This window comes from Dendrobates tinctorius, unplaced genomic scaffold, assembly GCF_039654945.1.
Source record: "Dendrobates tinctorius isolate UK_male_01 unplaced genomic scaffold, ASM3965494v1 ptg000060l, whole genome shotgun sequence".
Taxonomy (NCBI): Eukaryota; Metazoa; Chordata; class Amphibia; order Anura; family Dendrobatidae; genus Dendrobates; species Dendrobates tinctorius.
In genome coordinates, this window is record NW_027361728.1 from 4959076 (window position 1) to 4986067 (window position 26992).

At 44.4% G+C, this 26992-nt stretch overlaps 1 protein-coding gene across 3 annotated transcripts in view; it reads right to left on the reverse strand.

Annotated features, from left to right (window-relative positions):
• The window catches only part of LOC141092477 (probable cation-transporting ATPase 13A5), a 510776-nt gene extending 486165 nt beyond the window's left edge, over positions 1-24611 (reverse strand). For all 3 annotated transcript variants that reach the window (XM_073578644.1, XM_073578645.1, XM_073578642.1), the window contains exon 1: positions 24515-24611. In XM_073578644.1, the coding sequence (XP_073434745.1) occupies positions 24515-24559 (45 nt within the window). In that variant the 5' untranslated portion in view covers positions 24560-24611. The remainder of the gene's footprint in view (positions 1-24514) is intronic.
• Between the last annotated feature and the right edge of the window lie 2381 nt (positions 24612-26992).

Genomic DNA, 26992 nt, shown 5'->3' on the forward strand with positions numbered 1-26992 from the left:
ATTTATTCACACCATACAGCGGTGTACGCTCCTCACACAGTACCGTGTAACGGCTGTTATCACAGCCACAGTGAAGCTATCTGTGTGTCACTGTGGAAGGATAAGTGGAGGACTTGTTCCGTTCTTACAGACCTACACTCTAGGGAGATTCCTATTCTGCCCAATTCTACAATTCACTTTTTTCACACCTGTGCCATCGAGCCTGTGACATAGCGCTCTGATATTCAGTGGGCCTCACACAATCCAAAAGTGTCCAGTGTCCACAAGTGTCTGCAGAAATTCAAAATCTCCCTTATCCTGTAGTCACTTTTTTCACACCTGCTGCATCGAGCCTGTGACATAGCGCTCTGATATTCATTGGGCCTCACACAATCCAAAAGTGTCCAGTGTCCACAAGTGTCTGCAGAAATTCAAAATCTCCCTTATCCTGTAGTCACTTTTTTCACACCTGTGCCATCGAGCCTGTGACATAGCGCTGTGATATTCAGTGGGCCTCACACAATCCAAGTGTCCAGTGTCCACAAGTGTCTGCAGAAATTTAAAATCTCCCTTATCCTGTAGTCACTTTTTTCACACCTGTGCCATCGAGCCTGTGACATAGCACTGTGATATTCAGTGGGCCTCACACAATCCAAGTGTCCAGTGTCCACAAGTGTCTGCAGAAATTCAAAATCTCCCAGAAATTCAAAATCTCCCTTATCCTGTAGTCACTTTTTTCACACCTGTGCCATCGAGCCTGTGACATAGCACTGTGATATTCAGTGGGCCTCACACAATCCAAGTGTCCAGTGTCCACAAGTGTCTGCAGAAATTCAAAATCTCCCTTATCCTGTAGTCACTTTTTTCACACCTGTGCCATCGAACCTGTGACATAGCGCTGTGATATTCAGTGGGCCTCACACAATCCAAGTGTCCAGTGTCCACAAGTGTCTGCAGAAAATCTAAATCTCCCTTATCCTGTAGTCACTTTTTTCACACCTGTGCCATCGAGCCTGTGACATAGCGCTGTGATATTCAGTGGGCCTCACACAATCCAAGTGTCCAGTGTCCACAAGTGTCTGCAGAAATTCAAAATCTCCCAGAAATTCAAAATCTCCCTTATCCTGTAGTCACTTTTTTCACACCTGTGCCATCGAGCCTGTGACATAGCGCTGTGATATTCAGTGGGCCTCACACAATCCAAGTGTCCAGTGTCCACAAGTGTCTGCAGAAATTCAAAATCTCCCAGAAATTCAAAATCTCCCTTATCCTGTAGTCACTTTTTTCACACCTGTGCCATCGAGCCTGTGACATAGCGCTGTGATATTCAGTGGGCCTCAAACAATCCAAGTGTCCAGTGTCCACAAGTGTCTGCAGAAAATCTAAATCTCCCCTGTCCTATAGACACCTTGTACCTTGTTTTACATTACTATATAGTTTGTAGGATTTTGTCTACATTTCTACCAAAAATGAGGAAGGCTGGTGGAAGAGGCCGTGGAGTTGGGCGGGGGTTGGCAGCTGGTAATGATGGTGTTGGTGGTGGATCTGATGGTAGTGGCAAAAGCAAAATAGGACCGAATGTAGGAGGTGTTGAGCCTGCGTCATTGTCTGGCTCCATAAGGCTTCGAAGGCTTAGTTTTCTAGGAGTTAGCAAACCGCTTTTAACGCCAGAGCATCAGGAAAAAGTTTTGTCTTACATTGCTGACTCAGCCTCCAGCTCTATCGCCTCCTCTTCTGAAGTTGTAAAAAGTAAAAGCACTGAGTCGTCATTGGAGGCTCATGTTCATGAACCACACCTTTCCTTGTGTCCTTCACCACAACCAAGATTGAAGGATGACGCAGGCCATACTACTGATTACTCCATGGAGCTGTTTTCACATACCATGCCTGGATTATCAATTGAAATGGTGAATTACCCAGGCCAAGATGAATCTGACATGGAGTGCACTGATGCACAGCCGCTGATAGATGATTCTGCTGGTACATTCACTCAGAGCACTACATTGTCCTCGCAGCGTACAGAGCCAGATTCTGACCCTGATGAGACTCAGGTGCCCCTTCCCGCACACTATACCACCATACACGGTGACACAGATGAAGTGCACATGACATTGAAGAGGAGGTGATGGATGACCCAATTGTTGACCCAGATTGGCATCCATTGGGGGAAGAGGGTGCTGCTTCCAATAGCTCAGATGAGGAGCATCCACAGCAGACATCAACATCGCAACAGCTGTTATCTGGCAGGCCCGGAGCACTCCAAAGACAGGTTCCAAAAATCAAAAGAGTTGCTGGACAGCTTGTCCAGAGGGTCAAAACATCACAGCGTGCTAGGCCGCAAAATATCTGCCAAAGTAGGAAGAGTGCAGTGTGGCACTTTTTTGAACAAAATCCTCATGATCAGGTCAAGGTTATCTGTAAGAAGTGCGCAAAGACCTTTAGCCGAGGGAAAAATCTGAAAAATTTGAATACCAGTTGCATGCTTAGACATTTAACCAGCATGCACTTGCAAGCGTGGACACAACACCAAACCTCAAGTGCCACATGTGCAACTGATCACAAAGAAGGTAGTCAGCAACGCTACATTGTTTCCCCCACTGTAAGCCCACCGGTTAGCACAGCAGCAAATGTTGAGGTGTCGTTACAAGGCCACAGCAGTCAGGGAATCCCACTGTTATATCAACGAAATACTGAATCTAGGCCATCAGAAAGAACACCAACTCCATCACCATCATCAACCCTCTCTCAGTCCGCCCTGTCCACCGCTACTTCCACCATATGCAGCTCTCAAGTCCAGCTCACCCTCCCAGACACTATGAGTAGGTCAAGAAAGTACTCAGTCTCTCATCCGCGTACACTGGGTTTGAACGCCCACATTGCCAAACTAATCTCGTTTGAGATGATGCCCTATCGGTTGGTGGAAAGCGCAGCTTTCCGCGAACTCATGGCCTATGCAGTACCACGCTGTGACCTACCCAGTCGCCACTTCTTCTCTCGCAAAGCCATCCCAGCCCTCCACCATCATGTGAAAGACCGCATTGTCCATGCACTCAAGCAGTCAGTGAGTGGAAAGGTGCACCTCACAACTGATGCATGGTCCAGTCGGCATGGCCAGGGCCGTTACGTGTCCATCACTGCGCACTGGGTTAATGTGGTGGATGCAGGGTCCACAGGGGACAGCGGTGGTGGGACAGTGCTGCCTAGCCCACGGTATAGGAAATAGTTGGCTGTAGGCGTTCCACCCTCCTCCTCCTCCTCCAGAAGCGATAGCTCGTCCACAGAGCGCAGTCGTACGAGCACTCCATCTGCAGCTGCCACTGTTGCACACGAGGTGTCCCCCTATCGAGCAGCTAGTGGAAAGCGTCAGCAGGCTGTGTTGCAGATGATGTGTTTGGGCGACAGACACACCGCCGAGGTGCTGGCCGAGTACTTGAAGCGACAAACTAAGTCATGGCTGGGCAGTGTACATCTTGAGGCAGGCAAGGTAGTTAGTGATAACGGCCGTAATTTTGTGGCAGCCATAGCCCTTTCAAAACTCAGCCACATACCTTGCTTGGCTCACACCTTGAACCTGGTGGTGCAGTGCTTCCTCAAAAATTATCCGGAGTTAACAGCCCTGCTCCATAAGGTGCGAAGACTGTGCGCGCACATCCGCCGGTCGCCTGTACACTCCGTTCGTATGCAGAAGCTGCAGCGATTGCTCCACCTTCCCAACCACCGCCTCATTATCGATATCGCAACAAGGTGGAACTCCACCTTGCACATGGTGGAGCGGCTGTGCGAGCAGAGGCAGGCCATAATGCATTTGTGGGAGGATACACGGCCAGGCACTTTGAGAGCAGACATGGAGTTGACAGGTGTGCAGTGGTCGAAGCTGAAAGACCTCTGTAAAGTCCTTCAGTGTTTTGAGGAATGCACACGGCTGGTAAGCGCAGACGACGCCATCCTAAGCATGAGCATCCCACTTATGCGTCTGCTCATGCAAACTTTGACGCACCTTAAGGAGCAGGCGTCTGCAGCCAATGTTGATGAGGAGGAAGAGGTGGAGGGAATCCTTGATGACATTCAGCCATTGTCTGCTCAGGGACCTCTCCTGGACGAGTTGGAGGAAGAAGAGGAGGAGGAGGATGATGATGGGGATGATTACTTAGGGGAGGAGGATGCATCTCGTGGAGCAAGTGAAAATGTTGGCGTGGCAAGGTCTGGTACAGGGTTTGTGCGTGACTGGAGGGATGTGGATTTGCCAGAAAGTGCTCCTCCAACCAGCACTCGCAGTGCATCATTGACACCGGGAACATTGGCCCACATGTCAGATTATGCCTTGCGGATCCTAAAAAGGGACCCCCGAACGATGACGACTACTGGTTGGCCAGCATCCTGGATCCACGCTATAAAGGCAAATTACAAAACATCATGCCACAGGAGAACCTTGACCTAATATTGGCTAATAAACAAGCAACTCTGGTAAATCGGTTGCTTGAGGCATTCCCAGCACACAGCAGCGGTGATGGTTCTCACACGAGCCGTACGGGCCGGGGGCAGCTTGGCAGAGGTGTTCGTGGTGCACACAGCAGAAGTGGCGTTGGAGAGAGGGGTTTCATGACAATGTTGTGGACTGATTTTTCAAGTACCGCTCACACAACTGGTAGTACAGCATCGATGGAAAGTGACAGGAGACAGCAGTTGTCAACTATGGTTACAAACTACTTTTCCTCCCATATCAATGTTCTCCCACACAGGTCATTCCCCTTTGACTATTGGGCTGGTAAACTGGACACCTGGCCTGAATTGGCACAATATGCCTTACAGGAGCTCGCTTGCCCAGCTGCAAGTGAGCTATCGGAAAGAGTCTTCAGTGCAGCTGGATCAATCCTGACAGAAAAAAGGACCCGTCTGTCAACCCAAAATGTGGATGATCTAACCTTCATTAAAATGAACCATGCATGGGTTTCCAAGGATTTTGTCCCACCTTCCCCTGATGACACATAGGGTGACAGAAAAATGGCTTGCTTTGGTCCACCTCTTCCTGGGACTTGACCTATTTCGCCTTTTGCATCAGCTGAATGTCCAACATCAACATATGCCACTTTCTAAAACTCCCTAACTGTGCTGCCTCCCCCCCCCATGGCCGGGGTCACCACCTAGCGCATGACACCGTGCGAGTGCCGTTGCCCTGGACAGGTGGGTAGGCCGACTCTTGGGCGCGGGCACAGGGTCCCTCATAGTGCAATCAAGTGTCTCTGACGGTGGTGGTGCACACCCGCCGTCAGACACACCGCCGTACTATGAGGGGCCCAGTGCCAGTACCGACGCCCACGAGTGGGCCCCCCTTGCTTGGGCAGGGCCCCAGCATTTGCAATCTTTACCTCTCCCTGCTCCTCCGCTGTGTAGTCTGGGCCGTCAAATCCATACTGTGCCTGACACCGTCTGAGCCTGCCTCCTGATGTATAGACATATCTTTTGAATGTGTACGCTATCCATACATGTTATCCGGGGATACGGTACCCTTTCTCATCTTTGTGCAATCACGTGCAAGCCATACTGGGCCTAACACCGTCTGAGCCTGCCTCCTGATGTATAGACATATCTTTTGAATGTGTACACTATCCATACATGTTATCCGGGGATACGGTATTCCTTTCTCACCTTTGTGCAATCATTTGCAAGCCAAACTGGGCCTTACACCGTCTGAGCCTGCCTCCTGATGTATAGACATATCTTTTGAATGTGTACGCTATCCATACATGTTATCCGGGGATACGGTACCCTTTCTCACCTTTGTGCAATCACTTGCAAGCCATACTGGGCCTTACACCGTCTGAGCCTGCCTCCTGATGTATAGACATATCTTTTGAATGTGTACGCTATCCATACATGTTATCCGGGGATACGGTACCCTTTCTCACCTTTGTGCAATCACGTGTAACCCATACTGGGCGTGAGAATGGCTGGCGAGCTGTTAAGCAAGCTACAGCACCTGTGGTTTGCACACATAAGTTTTTCATTCTTTTCAGGAATGACGGTTAGGCCTAATTCCGGAACGGCGGTTGACCTGCACTTACTGGGAAATCATTGTTCGCGGGTAATAATTGTAATCAGTGATCCCCATCACTAACGTTGTTCAGCGGGTTATCTGCACCTGTAAGCGACAAACGCTGGTCTTTTCAGTGTAGCGCACATGCAGCCACGGACATGTAAGGGCATGACACACCAGTTATTGGCCAATCTCATGTGCCAGAGCTTCACGTGTCCCTCTAGTAAGCCGGACTCGGACCGTGGGGCATGACGGAGTCTCGTTCATTAACGGAATTAAGCTTGCAATGTGTGCATCTGTTCTGTAGCTGGCATGGTTGAGGTTGCCCGTGTTGAGTCAAATTACGCCATAGGCTCCACTCCTGGTGGTGCCCTTCTGGACATTCCTTTAAGGTTCAGCTTTGCAACCATACTGCCCACGTAAAACAAACACTTTGCCTTCATGAACGCTGTTTGGAGGGTCATGACTCGTGGGAATAACGCCGCCCAATCAGTTAACCTGCTAGAGAGATCCTTCGTTGCTCCCAAGCATGACATCACACTCCCTAGGAGGAAGGTAATGCCACTGTGGCGACCGTACTCCTGGGGGCAACACAAGTGCACTGATGCCCAGCCACTGCTCGATGAATCTGCTGGTACATTGACCCAGACCACTACATTCCCCTCGCACGCTACCCGGCCTGAATCTGACCCTGATGAAACTCAGGTTACCCTTCCCATATACAGTTCCATCTTACACGGTGACAAAGAGGAAGCTGCAGATGAAAGTGCAGGTTCGGCCCACCCGCCATCAGACACACCACCGTACTATCAGGGGCCCTGTGCCAGTGCCGTCGCCAACGAGTGGGCCCCCCCTGCTTGCTCAGGATCACAGCACTTGCAAGGTTGAAATACTGTGCAGTGAGATGGAAGATGGGGACGACGAGGAGTCCAGACTAGTACAGGGATTCCCTAGCGAGGAGACTTATTTCATTGTTTTCAATGTTGGGACAGCAATTTTTGGGGAGCACTATACTCTGGAGAATGATAGATGGGGCCCACCATACACTGGAACATTCCAAAGGTGGACATCAGACACTGGAGCAGCATTTACAGGGCCCATTATACACTAGAGCATTAGAAATGGGGCCCATTATGTTTGGAGCATTATTTGGGCCCATAAGACAGTGGAGCTTCATCCATGGGGACCAACATATACTGTAGCATTATGTGGAGCTCATCATATACTGTTTCAAACATTATATGGGACCAATGATTCTGTATGGAGAAATAGATGGGCCTCGTCATGAGATGTAAAAAGTGAAGTATTTTTCATTGTACTATACCGCTATTTCTCTGCCGTATCGGAGCATGATGAGTTGTGGTATTATGTGTTAAAGGGGCGCTCTTTCGCCCAGGGCACATGAAAACCTGGAGCCAGCCCTACCCCCCCACAACTTTAGCCAAATAACCCCCATTTTTCAGTGCGTAACTTGTATTATGAAGTTAATTAAGGTTGACCAGCTTAAGTAAGAAGAATTGATGCTTTTGGCATTCAAATGAGCACTGTAGGTGTGTTTCCTGTCCTCCTCTCACTGCCGACTTTTATTCCCCATTGACATTGGGTTTCGTGTTTCGGGACGACCCCGACTTTTCCCTATAATCGGCCGATCTTGCTCGACCCGACTTTTGGAAAAGTCGGGTTTCACGAAATGAAACTCGACCATAAAAAACCAAAAGTCGCTCAACTTTAATTTCCATCTCTTATGCGAACAAGATTGTAAGCTCCCCGGAGATCAAGATTAGTGAACCAACGGGCTCCCAGGAGCTGATTAAAAAGATCAGGGATGAGTGGAAGCGGATACTGATTCTTTACAGTAATAGCGTTCAGCTCCCGATAATCAATGCATGGTCTGAGTCCACCATCTTTTTTTTCCACAAAGAAAAACCCAGCTCCTACAGGTGAGGTGGAGGGTCTAATAAAACCTTTTTGCAAGCCGTCTGCTATGTAATCATTCATGGCTACACGTTCTGGACCAGAGAGGTTAAATATTCTCCCCTTAGGGAGACGGTCATCTGGAACCAAGTCTATAGGACAATCATATTCTCTATGAGGAGGTAATTTCTCAGACTCCACTATGGAAAAGACATCTTCATAGTCCCTGAATGCGTATGGTATAAAGGGTGTTTTAAGTTTTATTTGGTTCACTGACAGCGACATACAGTGGTTTTGACACTGTGGACTCCAGCGCACGATATCCCCTAGGTGCCAGTCAATAACCGGATTATGCTGGTGCAGCCATGGCGTGCCTAACACAACTGGATGTGATAAATTGTGAATATCAAAAAACGACATATGTTCTGTGTGTAATGCCCCCACTGACATAGCAATTTCTGTAGTAACAAATTCTACTCCACCCTGGATAATGGATGTACCATTAATCGCAGTGGTTTGAATAGGGGCATTAAGTCTTAGCAAACGTACACCAAGATTCCTTGCAAGCAAAAAATCCATAAAGTTGCCCGCGGAACCACAATCCACATAGGCCTTCACACACAGAGATTTAATAGAAAACGAGAGCGAGACCGAGACGGGTAACAAAAGTTTAGCCGCATTTGCGGGCAATACCTGAGCCTCTGGGCCAGCACGACCAAAGCTGCCCAGAGGCTGATGCTCCAGAAATGTGGATCTCTGATGCTCAGCTTTCTCCCTGAAGACTCCAGACTGCAGCATGCTTGTGAATGAGAATGATCTTCCAGGCTGTGCACTGCAACAGGTGTTCAGGCCAAAAATCAGCTCAGTCAGGAGAAGGAGGAGAAAAAAAAAATTCAGGAGACTGCTTTTATATATGATGGACATATACACAGAAAGCAGTTTTTGGGGCCGGATATAATGTGACGGCCGTCTGCGAATCTGGGTTGCAGTAGGAACAGCACCCCGAGTAACCCCGAGACCCTTAACACCTATACAGGGATCTGGAATTGTAGCAAGGCCCAGGGGGTAGCTGTTTAGAGGAGCAGTGGACCAGAGCAGGACGGCTGCCAAGGGGTCAAAACTAAATCCCGTAATCAAAGTCAGGAGGCAGGAGTCGGAGGCCGGAGGGCAGCAGAGGTACCAAATCAGTAGACAGAAGGAGAGTAAAAAGTCCATGCCAGGGTCAGTAAAACCAGGAGGGCAGCAAGGTACAAAATCAGCAGGCAGAAGGAGAGTCGGGAATCCAAGCAAAGGTCAGCGTCAAAATATCAGAATAGAGGCAGAGGTACAAAAACAGCAGGCAATAGAATGGTCAGAAATCCAGGCTGAGGTCAGAGTTTAACTATAGCAAATTACACAGTAGCACGCAGGGAAACCAAGAATATATCCGGCGGCTTGCAAGACTAGTCCCATGGTATTTGAGGGATCAGGTCATCCCTCACAAGTTCCCGGACTGATGATGTAACCAGGACCGCCCCAGGACCAGGCCAGATGGACATGCAGTAAGTCCTACATGATTGACAGAGGAGCGGAGCCTGCAGCCACCAGATGCCTTCGCAGGGGCCTCTTCTCTGTCACCACCCTCACCCTGAGGCGAACCATGGCGCCTTCCAGTGGTCGAGGCAGGAACAGCCGTCCCCGAGTCTGACGGCGACGTGATGGCCCGGTGCCTCCTAGTGACCGAGACCGGAACAGCAGGCCCCGAGTCTGGCGGCGAAGTGTCAGTCCGGCGCCTCCTACTGGCCGGAGCCGGAACAGCAGGCCCTGAGTCTGACAGCGACGTGACAGTTTGAGGGTTTCCCAGCACACAGCAGCGGTGCTGGTTCTCCCATGAGCCGTAGTGAGCACAATGGAAGAGGTGTTCGTGGTGTACGCAGCCGAAGTGGTGTTGGAGACAAGGGTTTCAAGACCATGTTGTGGACTGTTTTCTCAAGTACCGCTCACACGACTGCTTATACTGCATTGATTAAAAGTGACAGGACACAGCAGTTGTCAACTATGGTTATAAACTACTCCCATATCAATGTTCTCCCTCACAGGTCATTTCCATTTGATTATTGGGCCTCTAAACTGGACACCTGGCCTGAATTGGCACAATATGCCTTACAGGAGCTCGCTTGCCCTGCTGCTAGTGTGTTATCTGAAAGAGTCTTCAGTGCTGCTGGATCAATCCTGACAGAAAAAATGACCCGTCTGTCTACCCAAAATGTTGGTGATCTAACCTTCATTAAAATGAACCATGCATGGGCTTCAAAGGATTTTGTCCCATCTTCCCCTGATGACACATAGGTTGCCAGAAAACTGCCTTGCTTTTGTCCTTCTCTTCCTCGGACTTGCCCAATTCCGCCATTTGCAGCTGCTGAATGTCCAGCCTACACATCAACATATGCCATTTTCCCTAGCTGGGCTGCCTACCACCCCCAAGGGCTGGGGTCAGCACCCGGGCAAGTGCCATTGCTCTGAACAGGTGGATGGGCCCACTGATGGCAGACGGCACTGGCATAGGGCCCCTCATAGTACAATACAGTGTCTCTGATGGTGGGGGGGCCCACTCGCCGTCAGACACACCAGCGTACTATGAGGGGCCCTGTGCCAGTACCATCACCCATGAGTGTGCCCCCCTGCTTGGTCATGGCCACAGCACTTGCAAGTTGCAATGCTTACCTCTCCGTGCTCCACCGCTGTGTAGTCTGGGCAGTTAAACCCTTCACAGGGACGGCCACTAGAAATTTGGTGTATTGATTGATGATGGTTAAGATGTAGCTATGCCCTGTCCTGCTGGCCTCTACCTTCAGATGATCAATGGCTACCATTTGTAATGGACGTCAACTTACAAGCAGATGCAGTGATGCTTTATGATCACCTTTCACAGTTGTGATAGTCACAGACGTGTGATATTCCTGCCTCCATTTTTCAATGTCTCCTCTCATGCCAATCCAATATAATCGCCTCCGGCCTGTGGCTTCTGTCTTTTGCACTCCAAAATGACCAGACACATCATGATAGGCAGTGAGGACCATGTCTACATCTCTCCCTGTGATCACAATTTGATGGATTAGTAATGGTGATGTGATCCACGCTACTGCGATAAAGCAATCCTTTCTTCACAAAGAACCATTTTCGCTGTCTCCACAAACACAGTAATTGAGGGTCTGCATCGCCTCTGCAACATCTACCGGGAGGTTTTCCCACGATGAGTAATTCACAAATTTCTGCAAACACTTGACTTTCCGTCTGTACTTGTATCCTTGTAGTTCCCAGTAGCGGAGAGTCTGGACTGGCTTACTGAGATTGAAATTTATATGAAGATTTAAAAGTACCACAGCACTGTATACTGTTGTACGCTTTCCCTTTTTCTACTTTTTAAATTCTGGTGTAATACATACTGAGCCTGTGAGTGTCTGTGTTTGACTCCAGAAGTATAGACGGAAATTTACAATTACCCTTAGACTGGATACACCTGGTGTGTGCTGATACAGTACCTTTGTTCAAAATTTTTTATTACGGTATCATCCATAGTGAGCGTGCGTGTGTGGTTTATGCCTTCTATATTTACGGTGAATCGGAGATACCAATTTTTTCCCTATACTCGATACAGCTTGTATCTTATTATACAGTACTTTTGTTCGACATTTAGTATTACGGTCAAATCCATACTGAGTAAACGTCTGAGAGTGACTACGGGACTATGTATACGGAGATTTCAATTGTACCCTATAATATATATACTTGCTATCTTGCTATCCAGTCCCTTTTTTTACATTTTTTATTATGGTCAAACTCAGATTCAGTGAACATCTGAGGGTGACTCCGGAAATATATACCGAGATTTAAAATTTGGCCAACACTGTATACAGCTGTACCCTTCTGATACAGTAACCTTTTTTGCTATTTAGATTCTGGTGTAATCCATAATGAGCCTGTGAACGTCTGTCTGTTACTCCCGATATATATTTGGAGATTTAAGATTACCCCAACACTGTATACAGCTGTACGCTTGTGTTACATTACCCATTTACAGCTTTTCATATTATTGTGTAATCCATACTTGGCCTGAGAGCGTTTGTGTCTGCCTCCTGAAATATATACAAGGATTCAGAATGTGTACACTATACTATATATACCTTGTATCTGGTGATACTGTACCCTTTTTCAACTTTTTATTTTATTGTGTAATCCATACTGAACCTGTGAGCATCTGTCTATGACTCATGAAATATATACGGAGATTTACTGTTATCCCTAGACTGTATAGAGCTGTACGCTTCTGATACAGTACCATATATCTGCTGGTATTTTGGGTCCATTTTCCAAAGCATGAGGAAGTATGGTGGAAGAGGATGCAGATGTGGGCGTGGGGGGCCACCTGGTACTGATGGTGGTGGTGCATCTGCTGGTAGTGCCAAAAACACAATAGCAGCTAAGGCAGGAGGTGTTGAACGTGCGTCATGGTATAGCTCCGGAATATGGAGCATTATTAGGGCCCATCATACACTGGAGCATCATCCATGAGGCCCATCATATACTGGAACATTCCAAATGGGAGACATCAGACACTGGAGCAGCATTTACTTGGCCCATTATACTCTGGAGAACTAGAAATGGAGCCCATTATATATGGAGTATTATTAGGGCCCATCATACACTGGAGCATCATCCAAGAGGCCCATCATATACTGGAGCATTCCAAATGGGGGACATCAGACACTGACGCTGGAGCAGCATTTACTGGGCCCATTATACACTGGAGCATTAGAAATGGAGCCCATTATATATGTAGCATTATTTGGGCCCATAAGACACTGGAGCGTCATCCATGGGGCCCATCATATACTGGAGCATTCTAAATGGGGCAGATCAGACACTGGAGCAGCATCTATGGGGCACATTATACACTGGAGAATTAGAAATGAGGCCCATTATATATGGAGCATTATTTGGGCCCATAACACACTGGAGCATCATCCATAGGGACCATCATATACTGTAGCATTATGTGGAGCTCATCATATACTGTGTGGAACATTATATGTAACCAATTATTCTGTATGGAGAAATATATGGGGCTCATTATTCTGTATGGCACACAATGTGGTGGACATAATACTGTATGGAGTAATGTACTGTCCTTTTTTTGAGCTATTGTACAATTTAAAATAGATCAGTCATGTCATGTAAGCAGTGAAGTATTTGTCATTTTACTATACCTAAAATTCTGTGCCGTATCGGAGCATCATGAGTTGTGGTATGTGTTAAAGGAGCGCACTGACACTCTTTGGCCCAGGGCACACGAAAACCTGGAGCCAGCCCTACCCCCCCACAACTTTAGCCAAATAACCCCCAGTTTTCAATGCGTAGCAATTATTATGAAGTAAATTGTTGACAAGCTTCAGTAATAAAAATTGATGTTTTTGGAATTAAAATGGGCACTGTAGGTGTGTTTATTGTCCTCCACTCCCTGCCGACTTTGCTTCCCCATTGACTTGCATTGGGTTTCGCGTTTCAGTCGGCTGATTTCGTTCGACCCAACTTTTGCGAAAGTTGGTTTTCTTGAAACCCGACTCGACCCTAAAAAAGGCAAAGTCGCTCATCTCTAGTCACAGCCATTACCTGCTGAGTATGGATCGACAGCTCCATTCACCCTTTGCGCGATACATGTACAGAGGATATTTGTAAAGATTTATACTTAACCTATAAAATTGAATTATTTAATCTCTTGTGAGTATAAACTAAACTTGAACATAAGTTTTCCTGTGTCAATCAATGGCAGAAGAGAACTTCCAGTAAGTTTTGAGTGAAGGCTCCGCACCTTAGTGAGATGGGAACTGCAAATCACTTTGCATAGAGAGACTGGTTTAAAAGGTGTGCTACATAAGGATAAAAATAATCCATTATTATAAGAATAGGTTGTACATGCATAATAATATTTATCTTTTGTTGAATTACAAATTATTACAGTTAAATGTTAATTTGTGTTTGAAAGTGGTTCCCTTAAGTATAACAACTGTAATGATGTAATTATTAATTTTAGTCTTTTTTTATATTGAAAAAGTAACCAAAATGCTTTGAGGTATATATATATATATATATATATATATATATTTAACCTGAGATAGGTACACATAATCCCGCCCCCCACCACATTACCACACATAATCCCGCCCCCCACCACATCACCACACATAATCCCGCCCCCCACCACATCACCACACATAATCCCGCCCCCACACCACATTACCACACATAATCCCACCCCCCACCACATCACCACACATAATCCCACCCCCCACCACATCACCACACATAATCCCGCCCCCACACCACATTACCACACATAATCCCGCCCCCCACCACATCACCACACATAATCCCACCCCCCCACCACATTACCACACATAATCCTGCCCCCTCACCACACATTATCCCGCCCCCACCACATTATCACATATAATCCCACCCCCCACCACATCACCACACATAATCCCACCCCCCACCACATTACCACACACAATCCCGCCCCCCACCACATCACCACACACAATCCTGCCCCCCCACCACATCACCACACACAATCCTGCCCCCCACCACATCACCAAACAATCCCGCCCACCACATCACCACACACAATCCTGCCCCCCCACCACATCACCACATATAATCCCACCCCCACCACATCGCCACACATAATCCCATCCCCCACCACATTACCACACATAATCCCGCCCTCCACCACATCACCACACACAATCCCTCCCCCAACACATCACCACACACAATCCTGCCCCCCCACCACATCACCACACACAATCCCCCCCCCCACCACATCACCACACATAATCCCTCCCCCCACCATATCACCACACATAATCCCGCCCCCCACCACATCACCACACATAATCCCGCCCCCCACCACATCACCACACATAATCCTGCCCCCCACCACATCACCACACATAATCCCACCCCCCACCACTTTACCACACATAATCCTGCCCCCCACCACATCACCACACATAATCCCGCCCCCCACCACATTACCACACATAATCCCGCCCCCTCACCACACATTATACCATCCCCCAGCACATTACCACACATAATCCTGCCTCCCACCACATCACCACACATAATTCCACCCCCCACCACATCACCACACATAATCCCGCCCCCCAACACATTAGCGCACATAATCCCACCCCCACCACATCACCGCACATAAGCCCACAACCAACACATCAGCGCACATAATCCCACCCCCCACCACATTACCACACATAATCCCACTCCCCTACCACTTTACCACACATAATCCCGCTCCCCCACCACATTACTACACATAATCCCCCCCGCATTACCACACATAATCCCGCCCCCCACCACATTACCACACATAATCCCGCCCCCCCACCACATTACCACATATAATCCCGCCCCCCCACCACATTACCACACATAATCCCGCTCCCCCACCACATTACTACACATAATCCCGCCCCATTATTATTGTTATTAATTTCATTTTAATTTAATTTACCACCTGCGTAAGCGCTATTGAATGTTGTCATTATTTACTTTAGTTTAATCACCAGCAGAGTTAATTAGATAGCAATGAGCGTGCCGAGCGTTAGCTGGCTGGAAACAGCTAGTTTACTAATAGTATTACTATTAGAAACTCTCCTTTATAAAGTGCTGCTAGGGGGAATTCAGCTTGCTCACCACAGCTCTCCTGAACTAATTGGTAATGGAAGTTGCAGGATCCAGTTCCGTTCTCCTTTACTTGGTTCAATTGTATTTACACCTAAAAGATGCAGATGCAGTTGAAGAGATCTTCAGGCCAGAGCTCTCTGCCCCCAATTTATGCAATTGTATAAAATAAATAAGTTATCATGTTGATGACATTATACCCCAGGGGCCTAGATCACAGACGCAGCACAGACAGTGACCAAGGTGTGAGATTCTTTTTGAAGCAATGAACAGTAGGCAGCATGGACTCATTAAAATATGGACAATGAACAGAGTGGAGGAGGGGAGTGTGGGTAAGGAATTGCATGGTGGAGAAGAGGTGATAGTTTTGGTTTGGATGACATTATGAAGTCCAAAACAATGGAAACTGTAAATGCCATAGTTCATGATGGAGAATCGTATCGTGGATATGTTTTGTAGGGTAACACTATGTGGAAGTTATAGTTTATCAAGGGGATAGTGTGACAGTTATATTTCATAAGGGAGAATGGTGTGATGGTCATAATTCACAAGATGGGATGGTGTTTATGGCATAGTTCATAAAATGGGATATTGTGGATGTAATATTTTATTGAAAAGGACATTGTTAGGGTCAGGAATCATAAGAAGGACAGTGTTTGTGATCTTTTTATGGAGAGAGCATAAAAATGTATTCAGGAGTATAAGGTAGTGTTTATACAAAGAAGACATCAATTGTAAGGTACCTTGTTGTAATTGTTTGTGAAATTGGCTGCATCTTATCAGTACTGTGGTTCCTGTATGGCCTGCAGTCTGATGATGGCAGGTAGCAAAAACTCCCTGTAAGTTGTAAACTAATTGTCTTAACATTGCAATTGATTGCTTTGCTAAAGTTTGTGCTATATTCCTGTACTTATGGTGAATCTGGTGCTGTATTCTTGTACTAATAGTAGATCTTGAGCTGTTTTTCTATCACAATAATGGATCTGGTACTATATTCCTGTATTAATGGAAGTTCCAGTAATATAGTCATGTACCGGTGTTAGTTCTGGTGATGTATTGATGGTGCTTCCAGGAAAATATTTATGTACTGATGTTAGTTCTAGTGATGTATTTATATACTGATAGTAGTTTCAGTAATGTATTCATGTACTGATGATGGTTCTGGAAATGTACATGTACATATGGTGCTTTTAGTTCTGTATTTATGGATTGATGATTTCAGGGATGTATTCATGTACTGATCTTAGTCCTGGTGATGAGTTTATGCACTGATGGTAGTTTCAGTGATTATTCATCTACTTATGATGGTCCTGGCAATGTATTCATGTATTGATGTTTGTTCTGGTGCTGTATAAATGAAGCAATTCTTAACTTGTGTGCTGTTCATATTTGTGTAAACTTTGTAATCTTCTGACATATTTGTAGGACACCCACTACATCATCCGCAATCAAACATGTATCACTGCGTATTATCTGTGGTTTTAAATAGGATTGCAGGGAAAATCGTCTACATTTTCAGTACTCAAAAAGGTATCACTTTGCGCCATGTATAGTATTATGTAGGCCTCCAGATGACATCTACCACATTACATGCAGAAAATGTTTCTTTAATTTTTTTACCATTGCTTTTATTTTTTGGGAAAGGGAGGGGTATGAAACTAGGCATGGTACTCAGAAAGCTGTGAATTTCTGTCACTTAGTGACTGGCCCAATGTGACACGACCCGATTGGTTGATAACTAAATGGTAAAGCAAAAAACACATGAGGGGACACAATTACAATGGTGGGCCCTGATATAGGGAATGGTGAAATGGACACCTCCTGCACTCTCCTAAGGATGTGCCCTGATCTCCCTGACGTCCCTATACAGTTTTTTTCAACCTGTCGCCAAGCAGGATACCTTAGCCCTCACTTTCCCTGCACCTATCCCTAAGTAGGGAATTGGCATGTGAGGGCACTGGTCCCACTCCTTCACTAAGATAACACAAGGTAAGGTAAGACAAACACCACAGGGAAAAAGAAACAGAATCATAGAATCATAGAATCGTAGAGTTGGAAGGGACCTCCTGGGCCATCTGGTCCAACCCCCTGCTCAAAGCAGGATTCGCTAAATCATCCCAGTCAGATGTCTGTCCAGCCTCTGTTTGAAGACTTCCATTGAAGGAGAACTCACCACTTCTCGTGGCAGCCTGTTCCACTCATTGAAACATTCCCAAATCCTGCAACCTTTCCTCATAAGACAGGGTTTGCTCTGGTCGCTCTTTTCTGAACTTGCTCCAGATTGTTGATGTCTTTTTTAAAATGTGGTGCCCAAAACTGGACACAATATTCCAGATGAGGTCTGACCAAAGAGGAGTAGAGGGAAATAATGACTTCACGTGATCTAGACTCTATGCTTCTGTTAATACATCCTAGAATTGCATTTGACTTTTTTGCTGCTGCATCACACTGTTGACTCATATTCAGTCTGTGATCTATTAGTATACCCAAGTCTTTTTCACATCTGTTCTCACTTAGCCCTATTCCTCCCATTCTGTATATGCTTTTTTCATTTTTATTGCTCAGATGTAGTACTTTGCATTTCTCCCTGTTAAAAACCATTCTGTTAGTTGCTGCCCACTTCTCCAGTTTATTTAAATCTTTTTGAATCCTCTCTCTCTCTTCTCTAGTATTAGCTATCCCTCCTAGCTTTGTGTCATCAGCAAATTTAATCAGTTTACCCTCAATTCCTTCATCTAAATCATTGATAAAGATGTTGAACAATACAGGGCCCAGGACAGAGCCCTGTGGTACCCCACTTGAGACATTCTTCCAACTGGATGTGCAGCCATTTACGACCACTCTTTGGGTCCGATCACTAAGCCAGTTATGAATCCACCTAACAGTTGCCTTGTCCATTCCATACTTAGTCATTTTTTCAATAAGGATTGTATGAGAGACTTTGTCAAATGCTTTGCTGAAGTCAAAATATACTATAGCTATAGCATTTCCTTGATCCACCCAATCAGTGATACCGTCATAGAAGGAAATTAAGTTAGTCTGACAAGACTTATTAGTTACAAACCCATGCTGACTCTGTTTAATCACTTCATTCTTATCCAGGTATTGACATACATGTTGTTTAATAATTTGTTCAAAGATCTTTCCTGGTATAGAAGTCAGACTCACCGGCCTATAGTTGCCTGGGTCCACCTTCTTCCCCTTTTTGAAGATAGGAACAACATTTGCTCTTCTCCAGTCTTCTGGCACTTCTCCTGTTCTCCAAGAATTTTCAAAGATTATGGAGAGGGGTTCAAAAATTTCTTCTGCTATCTCCTTCAGTACTCTGGGGTGTAATTCATCTGGACCTGGAGACTTGAATTCATTTAGGTTAGCTAAGTGTTTCCTTACTATCTTTCTGTTTATAGATATCCTGGATTCTTCTATTCCCTTAATAGGACAGTGAAGAACAGTTGATGTTACAGTTCCTTTCTGAGAGAAAACAGATGCAAAATAGGAATTTAAAAGTTCAGCCTTTTCAACATCCTGTCTTACCATTTCATCATTTTCATCCTGTAAAAATCCTATAGCATCTTTGACTTTTCTTTTACTTTTGAAATATCCCCAAAATCCTTTATTATTGCTTTTGACATCTCTTGCAAGCCTCAATTCATTTTCAGCTTTAGATAATATGATTTGTGCCCTGCAGGTTCTGCAGACAGCATTATATTCTTCTTTAGATATGCCTTCCTCTTTCCATCTTATAAACAACATTTTTTTCTTCCTTTTCAGCATGTGCTTAAGTTCTGTGTTCATCCATCCTGGTTTCCTTAAATGCTTCCTATTCTTCCCTCTTTTCGGAATTGTTAACAACTGTGCTTTGAGAATTTCATTTTTCAAGATTTCCCATCCTTCCTAGACATTTTTGTCTTTAAGGATATCCAGCCATTGGATCCCTCCAATTCTCTTTCTGAATCCCTTAAAATCTGCCTTTCTGAAGTCTAACCTTGACATCTGAGTCTTCACAGGTCTTCCACCTCTAGTTATCCAAAATTCTAAAATAGCTTGGTCGCTACCTCCTAAGGTCCCAGCCACTTTTACCTCCTCAACCATTTCCTCCCTGTTTATAAGGATTAGATCCAAGGTAGCAGTTCCCCTTGTTTTCTCCCCTACCTTTTGGAAGATAAAGTTGTCAGCAAGAGAGGATAAGAATTTCATTGACCTGTTAGTTTTGCCTGAGAGAGATTCCCAACAAATGTCTGGATAGTTGAAATCTCCCATGACAACTATGTCATATTTTTTGGAGAACTTGGCCATTTGATGCATAAAGAGTTCATCCATATCTTCAGCTTGCACAGGCGGCCTGTAGTAAATGCCTACAATGGTGTCCTTTCCATTGTTCTGTCCTTGTATTCTTACCCAAACAGTTTCCACAGAACTCCCAGTCACTGAAGCTTCAATCTCTGTGCAGATATACGCGTTTCTAACATACAATGCGACACCCCCTCCTCGTTTATCAAGTCTGTTTCTTGCAAATAAGTTGTATCCTTCTAGTCTTGTATTCCAATCATGTGTATTGTCCCACCAAGTTTCAGTGATTCCAATGACATCATATTTCTTTTCCTGAGTTAGTAGTTCCAATTCTCCTTGTTTGTTGCCCATGCTTTGTGCATTAGTATAGAAACATTTTAGTTTGTGATTGGTTTCTCTTTCTCCAATATTTTAATTAATTAGATTCTTTTGTCTTTGTTCTTCCTTTCCACTTCTAATAGCAGAGTTCTCAATACCATTTGTCAGGTGAAAGGCTTTTTCTGGTCTTTTGCTTCCCTTCCCATGTTGTTCTAGTTTAAAGCTGTCCTTACAAGTGTAGCAAGGCGACTTCCAAATACATGCTTTCCAGTCTTCGTAAGGTGCTCCCCAACTCTAGCAAGTAGTCCATCGTATAAGTAATTCACTCCGTGATCCAGAAATCCAAATCGTTGCTGACGGCACCATCGACGTAGCCAGTTGTTCACCTGCAGAATCTTATTCCACCTCCTTGTTCCATGGCCATCCACTGGGAGGATGGAAGTGAAGACCACCTGCGCTCCCAGTTCTTTCACTTTCTTGCCTAAGTCTTCAAAGTCTCTGCAGATGGTTTCCAGGTCATTTCTTGCGGTGTCATTTGTCCCCACATGTAGTAGCAGGAATGGGTAGTCATCTATAGGTCTGAAGAGTCCTGATATCCTGTCAGACACATCTTTAATTTTTGCACCTGGAAGACAGCACATTTCTCTTGAAGTTATATCCGGTCTGCAGATAGCGGCCTCTGTTCCTCTCAACAGGGAATCCCCCATGACCACCACTCTCCGTTTCTTCTTCACAACATTTTTCTTTCTCCATCCAGGAGGACTCTGAAGGCGTACAAGGTTGCTGTTTGTTGGCAAAGTCTTATCATGATGTATTTCTTCATCGTTTTCCTGCGTGAGAGCCTGGTACTGGTTTCTGAGCAGTATGGGTGCTGACTGCCTCCTGATCCTCCTGCTTCTCTGGGTCACATGTCTCCATTCCTCTGTTTCTTCAGGTGCACTTCGAATTTCTTCTCTTTCTGTAACATGAAGAGATAATTCTGCTCTGTCCAAGAACTCTTCACCTTCCTTAATGATCTTCAACGTAGCTAACCTCTCTTGGAGATTTTGCAACTTTTCCTCCAACAGGGACACAAGCTTGCATTTGTGGCATGTGAAGTTTGGCTTTTCCCCTGGTAAGTCTGTGAACATGTAGCAAGAAATGCAGCTCACCAAATGGCTCCTGGCCTCTTCCATCTTGAGATTTCTTAAAAACGACGAAAGATGAGCCAAAATTTTCCGATTTCCTCTTTTCAGCTGCAACGGCCAAAACCCAGTGATCGTTGAGCTCACGGAGACTCTTCACTTATCCCAGAAGGCACTGGGAATATGTAAATGATCTCCTCAAGACTCTTCCCCTGGTTTTCCGATTTCCTCTTTTCAGCTGCAAAGGCCAAAACCCAGTGATCGTTGAGCTCGCGGAGACTCTTCACTTATCCCATAAGGCAATGGGAATATGCAAATGATCTCCTCAAGACTCTTCCCCTAACTACACTTAGCTTTCTGTGCTGCAATGCACCGCACAGCAGAGTAAGGCACCAGATCACAGCATTCAGCTGAAGTTCCACTGCACCAGCAACCTCCTGTCTTCAGCACGGTTGATATCCAAAATGACCTGTATCACCAACAGTAAGCTGATGCATCAGGTGACCTTTTAAATTAAGGTGGGAGTGGTCACCACCTGCCTCAGCAACCTCAGCAGCAATGTAATTACACCAGCGGCCACCAGGGGGAAAAACTGACATTAACCCCCAATGGCCTGAAAGAAAAAAAGTTTTAGTATGAAAACGCCAAATCTGCCACAGATCCAAAAATGGATCGTGACAATTCCACACATGAATTCCACCATCTTATTATTTCAGCTTTCTTTACAGACTGCACAGTACTCCTGTTAGTGGAAGAACAGGTGACCAAAGTTGTTGATCACATTATACAATTGAAAAACAGCTTTTCCATCCGTAATTGTATGACACTCATGGAGTGGTTTTGTTACATGTAGTAAACCTTTGAGTCCCAAAGGCAAAACATGCTAATAGAATATCCCTTTAGCATACACTTTATTTTTCAAGAGGTCCCATAAAAAAAGAAAACAAAACTTGTCAGGAGGACAGATTTTAATATGCATATCTTTTTGCTTTACTTCGAAACAAAGCTGTTTCTGACATGAATTGTTTACTCCTTTAGGCTGATCTCTCTGCTCCTAACCCCAGCTTCCTATTTTGAATCTGTGCTGCCTGCCCCAACCTCGGACTGTCTGACAACATCTCTGTCTTCATCCTCTGTTCCTGATATTTCTGCCTTTGACCGGCAGGTCAGCTTCTGCAGGTCCAGGGACTACCCTAATGACCACACCATCAGATCTAGTGAAGATCAGGTTGTCACTTAGATATGCCACTTCAGGGTAAGTCCTAGTATATCCCTAACTTGTCAGATGTAGTACTGTGTGGCAACCATGGCAACAGCAATACTTCACCAGCAGGGGGAGCCATCTAGGTGCCCCTTAGTACCAATGCTGCAAATGAAATGAAATAAAAGCTCTCATGGATTCATGTCATATCACTCCACAGACATAACACTACAGTTATAATGGGGCACCAACAACAAGAGAATTGATCTACAATACTGAATTTATGCTGGGGATGTATTCATAACATGACGCCACTTATGCCAGTTGGCTGACGAAATGGAGTCTGCCAGGTTTCTCTCATGGTATCATGAATGCTGTATTATTTGATCATGTAAAAATGAACAAAGCAGATGAGAACCTATCCATATAAATACTGATGCTGTATACCATAAAACATTCCATTGTGTAGATGACACTTGAGGGCATGTGCACATGTGGAACTATAAAGGATATATGGATTTTCTCTAGCAGAATAGCAGATATGTACAGACATATCAGTTCTACTATGGTTCTTGATTTTTTTGGCTCGCTAGCGGATCTGATAGCTATGACACAGATGCTCCACTATTCCTCACAAATAACCATCCATTGCTAGAGATGAGTGGATCAGAGCATGTGTTGTGACTGTCACACAGCTGTGACACATGCAGCTGCAGTGCTGAACAGCAGATTATAGGTAGCACTCCAGGTATTTGAATTCCTAATGCAGCTATTCGGTAAGCGCTATAGCTATTCGGATAGGGAATTATCCAAAGCTATTTGCTCATCCCTAATCACTACACCGTTCACCTCTCCAGCTCCTCCGCTCCTTACTGTCACCCATTAGGTCATCATCGCATTTTTGGATCACATTAGGCTGCCTATCAAACCCTGAAGTCCCAGACTAGTGAAAACTTGCAGTGTAGCTGATGGCGATCTGAATATGCGGCAAGGACCAAACAGGAGTCAGTAAGGAGTGGAGGTGAGATGTGAGTGGTAAGATTATTATAAGGGTTTTTTTTATTATTAACATTTTGATGGTCTTTTAAAGCTCAGAAAATTCTTCTGAATCTACTGTATTAGGAAGCAAATTGCATAAAAATATCTGCATATTGGCGAATACAGATTTTTGTAGCATTCAAGTAAAATTCAATTCCAGTTAAATTTATTCTCTATTCCACAGTAATTGCCAAAGTCTACAGAAGCATAGGTGCTGAGCGCTGTGTATACACCAAAAGAAAAGACAAAAGTGGTAGTAACCACTTCTATCTTCTCTGCAGAATCCCCACTTTTGTCAGACAGCCAGGAATGGTTTGAGAATAACATGGGATGAAAGTCCACCACAAAGCACAAGAAATTTATGGCACTTAACAGCTATCAATTTAAGACACCTAATATCTTTTCACCTAGAAATTTTCATTAGGGTTTATGTTGTTCTACAATTACATTAGACAATGTAAATCAGACAGAAAAAAACTGTCAGTGCACATTAGTTTTTCTTAAGAAGAAGGACTCAGTTTATTTCCTGTATACTATGAGATGTGACCAGTTCACACCAATCATGAACAAAAAGGGTAAGAAACTAATCTAGTTGTGTTATTCATATACTGCTGTAATCAGATTGGCACATTAGAATTCATAAAACAGTACTGTATCACCAATTACTCAGTGGACTTTAGATTATTCATACATACAAGGCATCATTTATAGAATGAAGAAGAAAACTTCAAGTCTCTATGATTTAATTCTATGTACAGTAATAAGTGAAAGCACAGGTGACACATCAATGTACCTCAAGACAAAAATATACAAGTACATACAACATGCATTACAATGTAATCATTATGTACTTAATAAAAGAAAGCTTTTTACCATTTCATTTTCCTGCCCCTCATTGAGTATGCTCTGTGTGGCCATTGAAGTGTACGCTGACGTTCCTCTCCTCCAATACAACTACTGAGGATTTGTCACTTGTTCAACAGTATGAAATTTCTTAGTGCACACCCTCTCTTTTCACCTCTTTGAGCTCCACCTTGAGATTGAAACTCAGGTTTTTCAGGGTTGATTGTGAGAAATTATATATGTTTAGGAGAAAATGGTCTAGCACAAAGGAATTTTACTTCAAAATACATAAATCTAAAAAAGTTACATACATACTCACCATACAACTATTCTGTGTTGCTAAAATAATTCAATACCACAAATAGTACTTGTTATTTGACTGATTCAATGGTAAAACTTGTTAGTTTAAAAGCATTAAGGATGTTAGAGCAACATTTGTTCACGGGTTTAACGCAGCATCTCATTTCTCCTTCTCCTGCACTGATTAGAAGCATTTCACCTTTATATTAAATGATGTAAATTTCTTTTAGCAGCGCACAGGATAATCTGCTCAGTTGAGAGCTCCTGCAAGCTTTCCTGCATTAAGGCTCACAGCTGTGCACTGTTAGCCACTCCCATCACCTATATAAACTGGGTGCTGGCTAGCACTCATTCTTAGAGATAGCTTATTCTGCAAGGCTTGCGGTTATTGTTGGTTTTTGTTGGAAAAGGCAATTGTTGGATTTATCTGTTTCTTCACCTACTTTGGTTTAACCCCATCCTCTTCCCAGTGCATTGCTGTGTTATATGTGTGAGTAAATTTGTATGTTTGGAATTTTTCGTTACCCCTGTTCACTTTACATTGTTAGTCTGGTTGATTTACTATGGTTCACTACTACTCCATTCTTATCTGGGTGGGGGAAGGGTACAGACTGAGGGAGGATTCATGAGCTAAGGCAAGGTATGTGGCTCCAGCGTATTCACCATCAGAAGTATCCTGGGGAGCAGGGCGAGCTAGAGTGCTCCTAGCCTTATGGATAGGGAAGAAGCCCCAGGTCCCGGAACACCCGAGAACAGAGCCATGACAGTTTGTACATGAGGTATTACTACTGACTTATACATAGAGAGTTTAGAACTAGAATAGAACTAGCAGCTCAAATATTGAAAAAAATCTGGAAATCCTCTAATGTATTTTAGAATACACTTAAATTTTGCCCATTAGAGAAAATGAAAAAAATACAGCACTAGTAGATCCACTCCTAAATAAATGTTTAATAGCGACTGGATAAGGATTAAAAAATAACTTTTGTTACTCAACATAAAATACCAAAGTGCAAGTTGCTCAAAACAAACAACACACAAAATGAAGCTGTCAGAAATATAATGATATAATGGTTTGACAGAATTTTGCCCAATACGCTGGTATTGCATATGACGCCTAAATATTTTCTAAATGAATTATTCGATAGCAATACATGGGTCTAAACATTCATCTAGCATAACCCAAATAATAGGCACATGGTGTACTGTCTCCAAAAAGCACAAACAGCTTCAACCCTAAAATGACTGCAGTCATATGCTGTGAGTTCTTACGGATTAAAATCAATACACAATAAAATGCGAGTCACGGTTCTATCGTCTTAAATAAAACATAACATAGTCATGCATTCCCTTCTTATAACCACATCTTTCTAATGAAAGGTACTATAGCATGACATAGGACAGAACTCTCTGGACTCAGGACTCTCTGGCAACTAAAAAGAACGGTCTCTCCAAATTGTAGGTTCTGGTCAAATGTGCCTTCGATAGAACCGTGACTCACATTTTATTGTGTATTGATTTTAATCCGTAAGAACTCGCAGCATATGACTGCAGTCAGTTTAGGTTTGAAGCTGTTTGTGCTTTTTGGAGACAGTACACCATGTGTATATTATTTAGGTTATGCTAGATGAATGTTTAGACCCATGTAATGCTATCGAATAATGCATTTAGAAAATATTTAGGCGTCATATGCAATACCAGCGTATTGAGCAAAAGTCTGGCAAACCATTATGTCACTATATTTCTGATTTATGTGGCAATGTGCGATGGAGTACTATGGTGCTACTGTAACACTATTTAGTTGCAGCACCGGGACCAATAAGCCTGTGTGGATAAATCCATTTTTGGTGGGCATCTGCAATAAGTATTCTAACACCATTTAAGGATGCAGACCCTGGAAGGCATCCCCCTGGATAAATTTGGTGGGCAAGATGCAATAATTGGTGTTGGGGGTTATCAGTATTGTTCCAATCAATCAATAGGTGTCTATAGATAAGTAGGTACCTGACCAACTTCGGTTGGGTAGGAGTGTGTTATAGCACACCAGCTTCATTTTGTGTGTTGTTTGTTTTGAGCACCTTGCACTTTGGTATTTTATGTTGAGTAATAAAAGTTATACTTTAATCCTTATCCAGTCGCTACTACCATTAGAGAAAATGGTTTAAACGCCAGACATGATTTAATTACACAGTACTGAGTCTACTTTTT